Source organism: Psammomys obesus, unplaced genomic scaffold (assembly GCF_907164565.1).
Source record: "Psammomys obesus unplaced genomic scaffold, mPsaObe1.curated_primary_1811, whole genome shotgun sequence".
Lineage (NCBI taxonomy): Eukaryota > Metazoa > Chordata > Mammalia > Rodentia > Muridae > Psammomys > Psammomys obesus.
Genome location: NW_026585987.1, coordinates 5,553,459 through 5,562,163, shown reverse-complemented (window position 1 = coordinate 5,562,163; position 8,705 = coordinate 5,553,459). Strand labels below are relative to the sequence as shown.

The window sequence follows — 8,705 nt, the reverse complement described above, 5'->3', positions numbered from 1 at the left end:
TGCATTATATATTAATTAGTTCTAACCCCTGAGAAAACAATCATAGCCATTCTTAGGATGGTCCCTCATGCAGAACTCAAGATCAGCTCCTTACAGTGTCCTTCACCTTCAGCTAGAATAATCCAAGACAGGACTCACCCTACCCCCTTCACGGAAGTTATGCCCACTCTACTATCAGGACCCCGATCTAAACCCGTGCTATAGGAATGAGATGGTGATGATGGTGATGATGATGATCATCATCATCATGTACAACACGACCTGCCTCTAAATCCCAAAACCTCAGGACGCTCACCAGGATGCTTTCCATGGTAGAGATTCAGGAGTGAGAGTGACTTCTGCTCACTGAAAATCTTTTTCCTCTTAATTTTCCCGCTTCTTTTATGAAACATCATCATTGCAAATATTTAGGAAGTACTCAAGGATATATTGATTATGTATATTATAATGTTCAAATATTATATATATTATAATGTTCAAAGGTACTCTCTTCTGGACTTTTGAAATACACAGTGCATTGCTGCTACCTTTAGTCACTCCAGTGCGCAACGGAACACCAGGCTTCTTTCTTATAAATGCAATTTAATATGTCTACGCAGTTTAAACACTCCTCGTTCTTCTTGTGTCCTGATCCCTTCCTGGATGACACAGTGAATACTGAAAGATCCACTTCTTGCCTTAGGCTTATCAGGAAATTGCAGCTATCAGCCTGAAAAAAACACTAGGAATGGTTTTCTGTTCTTATAAAATAGTGTAGTTTAGTTATTAAAATCCTCAATTACAAAGATCTGAAATATTTGCCCTCTTGTTTAGCTTTTCTTTCGGTGGTATGCCAGGAACCATTGCTGCAACAATGATGAATATGTTCTGATCTCATTTGTCTTTGAGCTTATGGGAGAAAAAAAATCATGCAAATACAAAAATGCAATACTATACACAAATCTCTTCTGCAGATATAAAAGTTGATGCTGTGGAAGAAGAGAGAGCAGGTGCCTAGACCAGTCATTTTGGCTAGCAGAGCCTTAACTCACAATGAAAATAGACAAAGCTTGAGGAAAAGCATGGCAGAGCGCAAGAGCTGTCCACACACTGGTATGGCTGGAGCATCAGTTTGAGATGATGGCTAAGAACAGCTAGAAATCCCGTCACCTTGTCAGTCACTCATCTCAATATGTTGTATAACCTCAATAAGCCAAAGTACTATTATGTCCCGTACTGTGTGGATAAATGAAAACAGATACCACGAAGTTAAGTAAGGTGCCCAGGTCTTATACCTAGTGAGTGCATTTCTGAGTCTATCCTGTAAGACAAGACTGGAGTTAGGGAGTCTGGCAGGAACTAAGGAGGCTGTCTGTGCTTCATCAGTGATGATGATTTGGGAAAAAACTGCATAATATTTCAATCTAAAGAATAAGCAAGAGTCAAGGATGAAACACCCATGACTGATTTGGCTTAACTTGGGCATTCCTGTTTGAACGTGCTCCATTTAAGGCTTTTATGAGCATCTGGTTTGGTAGTTAGGTATATGGTTAGGTGGCAAAGATTGGAGTAAAGATTATAGTTTGTGGTCACCAGCATGCGAATGGTAAAATGAGGAAAACTGGGAAGTCTAGTGTCCCAGTGAGAAGCCCAGTGAGGTGAAGAGAAGCTTAAGAATTCCTTTCACGCATGCCCCTCCCCAAGTCCACTGATAGGGGAGGTCTTCTTTTCCTTCTTGCAGAGGGTGGAGAAAGGGAGGGATTGAGATAGGAGGAGGGAGGGAACCACAGGGGGGATACAAAGTGAATAAAGTCTAATTAATAAAGAAAAAAATGTAAAAAATAAATAAATAAATAAATAAAACATAAGACATATACATTAAAAAAAAAAAAAAAAAAAGAATTCCTTTCAGGGAGGTCTCCCCAATCAGTGAACTTGGAAAGGGGCAGGGAGGAGATGAAGGAGGGAGGGAGGGAGGGGTTGGGAGGGAATGAGGGAGCAGGATACAGCTGGGATACAGAGTTAATAAAATGTAACTAATAATAAAAAAATAAATAGATAAAAAATAAAATAAAATAAAAAATACTCAAAAGAAAAGAAAATGACTGTGACACTGAATACAACTTAGAATTTGTATATTTTGTGGACAACTGTATGAGTCTTACAAGAAGAGTACTGGTAAAATTATATATTCCTGTGCAAAAACAAAAAAAAATGTTTAAAACAAATGATTGTATGCTTTGAGAAAAGTCACAATTATAAATATGAAAAAATCACTGCACAATTTTCTTTGTAATGCAAAATATTGTTTAAGCATTTTTAAAGTAAAAATTATAGACACATTTTCTAATCAATGATATTCAATATTTGAAGTTAATTATAGAACTAAGCAAAAGCTTATATTCAGTAATAGATTATAATTACATATTATTTTAAGTAGTAATATAAGTGTGAGTTTATACACATGTTATAAATGAAATGATAATAAATAAAGTTTATTGCTAAAACCCCCCCCCCAAAAAGAAAAGAATTCCTTTCAGAAAACACAAGGGAAATGGAGAAGGTGGAGACATGAAAGGGTCAATGGTGTGTTAAGAATTAAGGGGACTGTGGGGTTATTGAAGCAGAAGACAAGATGGATCAGAAAACGGGTGCCCAAATGTGAAGCACAACAGAAATAATCAGGAAGGACAAGGCCTGGGAAATGCCCAATAGATCCTATGCCTTGCAGGTATCAGAAAGTTAATAGGACAGAACACATGCTACAATGAGTTGGGATGTGTCTAAGGGAACAATGGAGTGAAGACCAAAAGCCAGTAAGTGTCAGGGAGACTTTTTTTTTTTTAATTTTGAAACAATTTTTTTTTTGAATTTTATTTTTTTCTTATCAGTTACATTTTATTAACTCTGTATCCCAGCTGTGTCCCGATCCCTCATTCCCTCCCATTCCCTCCCTCTCCCTCATCTCCACCGTGCCCTTTTCCAAGTCCACTGATGGGGGGACCTCCTCCCCATTCATCTGATCCTGTTTTATCAGGTAGCTTCAGGACTGGCTGCAAAGCTCTCCTCTGTGGCCTAACAGGACTGCTCCTCCCTTGGGGGTGGGGAGGCCAAAGAGCCAGTCATTGAGTTCCTGTTAGAAATAGTCCTTGTTCCCCTCACTATGGGAAACCAATTGGTTACTGAGCTACCACAGGCTACATCTGAGCAGAGGTTCTAGGTTACATTCATACATGGTCCTTGGTTGAATGTCAGTCTCTGAAAAGACCCTGTGCCCAGATACATTTGGTCCTTGTGGAGCTCCTATCCTTTCCTCATCAGACTAACTCCCCTTCTTTCTTATGATTCCCTGTACTCTGCCAAAGGTTTTGTCATGAGTCTTTGCTTTGAAAACACTGCTAGTTAGAGTCTTTCCAATGCGCTCAGTAGACTCCTGTCATATGTTCAATGCGCATCCCATCTGTCTTTCTAAACGAGGACTGATATTCTTGCCTCAGGGAGACTTTTAAATAAGGTTGAGTAAAAGCAGGAAGAACGTATATGCATTTCATCTGCACGAGACTGAGACTCAACTCAGACTTCTGCTTGGTGTGTCTGAATCAGGATTATGTTAAATTCAAGCATCTTACTGATACTGGTTGAGACGAAGTTGAATGAAGGTAAAAGAGTTGAGGGAACAGGGCAATGTTTCCTAGAAAGAAAGTGATGATCCAGAGTCAAGAGCTGAAGTGGACCGATTAGAACTGAAGAGTAAAGACATCATTCTCTGAACCTTTGGGAAAGATCAAAGAATGCATGTGGGAACAAACTGGTTTAAAGACTTTGTCTGGGAGGTTCGATTTCCTTTAAGGAAATAGGAACCATGATTACTTATGAAATGTAATGGGAAGCATAGAAGTTGGTGAAAAGGAAACTAAGAAGAAAACTAAAGGTTTAAAAGAATTGAAAGGAAGCTGGTAGAGGAAGAGAATATTCTCAAGGGCCAAGAGATGTTGGAGACTGCATATATCTGGTAGTGTCACTCGGGTCTCCTGTGTGATTGTCATATATTTCTCAGCCATGTATGTAGAAACAAAGCAGTTCATTTACTATAATCAGCACTGAGACTGAGGCCAAATGAGTGAAGCAACACTGGGCTAGAAACGTGTGCAAAATAAGAGAGAGGGTAGTTCAGTTGGCTTTGTTCTCCAAGCTGTGAGGCAAAAGAAGGAAGAGATCTGAACAGAGTGATGGCTCAGAAGATAATGAAGGAATGAAGAGCCTAAAATTCTTACGAAAATGGTGGGCACAATGGGAAGCAGCAATTGGCTTATCCAGGCATTGAACTTGAACATGAGTACACATAGAATAGTGGAAATGAAGTTGGTAATTAGGAAAGTTGATGTTTTGTGATGGCGGAAACTGAGCATGAGGGAGGTGGTAAAGTAAGATCTCAGGGAAGGTGGTAGAACAAGCAGGTAAACTGATGTCAAAAAGAAAAAAGTACAAAGCAAGATGTAAAGACCTGAAAGTAAAAGCTGAGGAGGGAAGAAGAGGCGGAATTCAGCCTAGTGTTAGAAATGTCAGAAATATGGTGAAAATATTTCTGGTTTGGGATTCTTGGTTTAATCCATTTCTTGGAAGTCCCATTTAATTATCTGATGATTCAAGCTCTGTTTTTCTCTGCCCCCTCAGACTTTCCGAATTGCGCCGCCAATGTGTGTCACTAAGCCAGAAGTGGATTTTGCATTTGAAGTATTTCGCTCTGCCCTAATTCAGCACATGGAGAGAAGAGCTAAATAAGACTTCTACAGATGTGAAGAACCACAGTCTCAAGAACTTCTCAACTATTTGCAAAGATGAATTTGAGAAATGTTGAAACCACAAGTATTAGATGAAAACTAAGTTCTCCATAGTAATTGTAAAAGACATGGCTGACTACCTACTGGCCATATTTGTCAACGGAGCTCCCATTCTCTTGAGAATTTGATCCTTTGGGGAAATTATCTATGGCTGCTCACAGACCAAGTCCTAGTTTGTATAGGTTAGTCTAGGCAAATGTTAGTTCCCATTGCATTAACTGATTTGTAAATGAACACATGGTGTATGTGTCATCAATGAGTCCTGAAGAAAAACCTTTCCATGCTCACACCTTTGGGGAAACATTTCTTCATCCTTCATGCTTCAGCTCAGATGTCCTTGTCACACTGGAAATACTGCATCTCATGATGGTGTTTCTCAGTTCACATCAGGCATCTGGAAGCCATGAAGTACCATGTAGCCTGGTCACTATGTTACATCTGGAAAGCAGTTGGAAGCTGAGTGTTTATTAATGTTCATGAGTCACTGACCATGAACCTCAGAGCCACCCTATCACAGGGTTCTTGATTTATGAAATAACAAATTGATTTTGCTGCCTAAAACTTTTAATATTTTCCATTATTGCAGCCGAGGGCATCTTAAGAAACAATGCAGAAAATACTGTAGAGAGATGGATGTACCCCAAACCTTTAACTCACTGAAAATACCTATCAGAACCTATTTTTTTGTCTGTTATCCCTGCCCTCATTTCATATTCATCTAAACCCTTATGTCAATGCATACATAATTTTCTGAACTTAGTCACTAGTAAGTACAACTACAAACATTCTTTTTTATAGGCATTACCCGACCTGTGTCTTAGAACCAGCAATATTTTTCTTTAATTTGACATATTCAGTAAAATGTATTTAGCAGTACACTTTATATAATTAACAGAAATGGAACCATGAAAGTAACCATGAAAACAGCAAACAGGACTGGGGAATGTCTATAAAGTGCTTGCCACACAAATACAGGGACTTCTGTTGGATCACCCACATATGGTAGTTGACACTTGTATTTTAGCACTTGAGAAACTGAGATAGGGGAATCCCAGGGACTCACTCTCCAGCTAGCCTGGATTGATTTGCAAACCCCCAAACACAAGGTGGCTAGCCCTGAGGAATGATGCCCCAAGATGACTTCTGGCTTCCTCACTCACTTGTACACATCTACTCAAATTAATAATTCTACGAGCCTGTTCCCAGGAGATACAGTTTTTAAAATGTTTTCAGCCTAAGAATTCTTTTAAGAAAATGTTAGTGTATATGAAGCCTATTAAAAATAATACTGGCAACCTGACCAAGATCTTCTTCTAAACAAAAACCAAACAGCATTTGAAAAGCTAACTTAGTCAATGTGTGACTGGATATATATTTAAAAATATGTCCCAGCTTGAAGCCATGTCCCAATTGTCTTATCTTTCTGACGTCTCTTCTAACACATCCTACATCTTGCTACCAGATTTGTTTCCATCCGGCATGGACTTAAACATAGCATTCCCTACTGCGAAGCCTCCCACCTTCTCTCTAGAGTCCCTCAGTCAAAGTCAAATTCCCTTAGCATGGAACTCCATACCCTCCAGAATCCAAGAAGAGCCAATACCAGAAATGTTCAGTTTGGCACCATGGAAAGGCCCCTGAATTAAGAGCAAAGGACTCGCATCCTCTACTTGGTTCTTTTGCTTAATTTGCTATGAACGGCCTTGAACAAGCCTTTGAGCCTTTCTTAGCCCCAATTTCTTCCTGAATGTATTAACTTGCCATTGTTAACCTTCTGGAGTTGTCTTAGGAGTGAAGTGAGTCAGTGGATATAAAACTCTGAAAACTAACAAACCCTCTAAAAGAGAAATTCCTTCTTTCAAACTGTGTTTTCTTTCTTTCCCCCACAACTAATGTTTCCCAGGGAAGAGTTTCTATGTTCCCTTTCTGCTTCCTTTATTCCCAGCTAAGTCCAGACACCATGCTCTCCTTCCTGCCACTCATTCTTCAGAAACAGCTTTCTCAAAAGATCTCACAAGATCACATAGGTGACTTCTTTATTACCAAATAGGTCTCCTTTGCAGGTTGTTTATCTTAGGCAACTACTTCATGTATAATATCTTTCTTGGCTTCTGAAATGAAAGAGCCACCTCAGATGGCTCTTCCTCAGCCACTTTCCTAGAAAAACCTCAACTTAATGATTAATTAAATCTTGAGGTGTCTAATCTACTGTGCTGTGTTCTCTGCCTGGAAGCAACATATCCACGTCTGACACATTGCCCTACTTTAACCATGCCAATGACTTTTAAATCTCATATTTTCTCTGAGCTCCAACTCCAAGATTACAGTATTCTAGATATTTTTGCTTGGAAGCCACAAGAACATTGTAAATTGTAAATCTCTCTCTTCTGTTGAATTTTATTTATTGATAGTCTCCTTTAATCTTGGGTTTATAATTCATGTGTCTGAGTTTTTCTCTCCAAGCTATCCGTTAGCCATTTGTTTGATTATGTTTCATCAATACTTTCTTCCATACAACTTTTTTTCCAACATGACCCATTTATATCAAAACTGCCTTAATTTGGGCAACCATATTTGCTAAAGAACTTAATCTACCTTTTTAACTGGTACATCTGGTTATGGTGGATTTGCAATCCTTGCTCTTCCTCTGGGATCTGCCAGAGTCCACACCCTTCATTTTTCACTGCTGTAGAGCATCATTGGTAGTATTTGAGATGAATTTCTGGTCTAGAGAGATGACATGAAGCTTCAAAGCCCTTTCTTATCCATTCTCCATACGAAAAGCAAGGGCACTCAGTCAACTCATAAAAAGCTCATGTCTACTGTCTCTCCAAGATTTTGAGAGCTCTCCATTATGCAGAGAATGAAGTTCAAACTCCTACTACATGGCTTTCCACACACTTTTCACAAAGCCATCTCACAGCTTTATTTTCATTGTGGTACATTAACTTTGGCTTGGCTTCTGTGTTCACTGGAATTCCTCTCTTTTCTCAGTGGAAAATGTGGGGTCAGAGAGTTCAGACAAGAAAGTATGCTTCTTACTGATTCTTACTATTCCCAACACTACTTTTCCAAATGAAAAGAGGACACCACTGAAAATAAAATGTATGTTAGCCATTTGGATATTTAGTAGAACATGAAGCTGAAACAATAAAACTTGATTTAAGGCCAAGAACAATAACAAAAATCAAAGCCCTGTTTTTTTTACTCAGGCTGGATTCGCTATGGGTTGCAGAACAATAAACAAATACATGATTTTTCTCCCTTCTGTTTTCTGAGTACAGGAGCTGAGGGATCTGTCATTCTACTAAAGTATATTCCTGTGGCCTTCTGACACCTACAGAATCATGTATATACCTCACACTATACTCTGCTACTCTTCCACTTCCACTCTCAAGGGATCATCTTATATTAGCCTTTGTTTGGTTGTTGTTTTGTTCTGTTTTTTTGTTTTGTTTTGTTAGAACAGAACACTTGGTACTAGATAGTTTGTAAATAAAAGAGCTTGACTTGAGCTTGTAGTACTAGAGGCTGAAAAGACAAGGTCAGGAAGCAGATGTGATGAAGATGGCTTCAATCACAGTAGAGAGCAGAGAGAAATGGTGTATTCAGAAAAGAAAACAGAAGAGGTGACCTTGTTTTATCACAAATGGCTATGGCAGTAATTATTCCAGCCTGGCAAGAAAATGGACTCCCAAGAGAAAAGTGGTTATCTATTCATGTAGGTTTCATGCTCATGACTCAAAATCTGCCATACTGGAGACAAAACAGTCAAATCCTTACAAAAGGCCAAAAATGAAATTCCAAAAGATAGTCAGGTGCTGGGCTCCACCTCTGTGCTTTACAGGGTGCAGGGCTCTACCCAGCTCCCTGATGACCAGGAGA

At 39.0% G+C, this 8,705-nt stretch overlaps 1 protein-coding gene across 2 annotated transcripts in view; it reads left to right on the top strand.

Moving 5' to 3' along the window:
- The window catches only part of Agxt2 (alanine--glyoxylate aminotransferase 2), a 43,594-nt gene extending 37,474 nt beyond the window's left edge, over positions 1-6,120 (top strand). For both annotated transcript variants that reach the window (XM_055601057.1, XM_055601056.1), the window contains exon 14: positions 4,654-6,120. In XM_055601057.1, the coding sequence (XP_055457032.1) occupies positions 4,654-4,761 (108 nt within the window). In that variant the 3' untranslated portion in view covers positions 4,762-6,120. The remainder of the gene's footprint in view (positions 1-4,653) is intronic.
- The last annotated feature ends 2,585 nt before the right edge of the window (positions 6,121-8,705 follow it).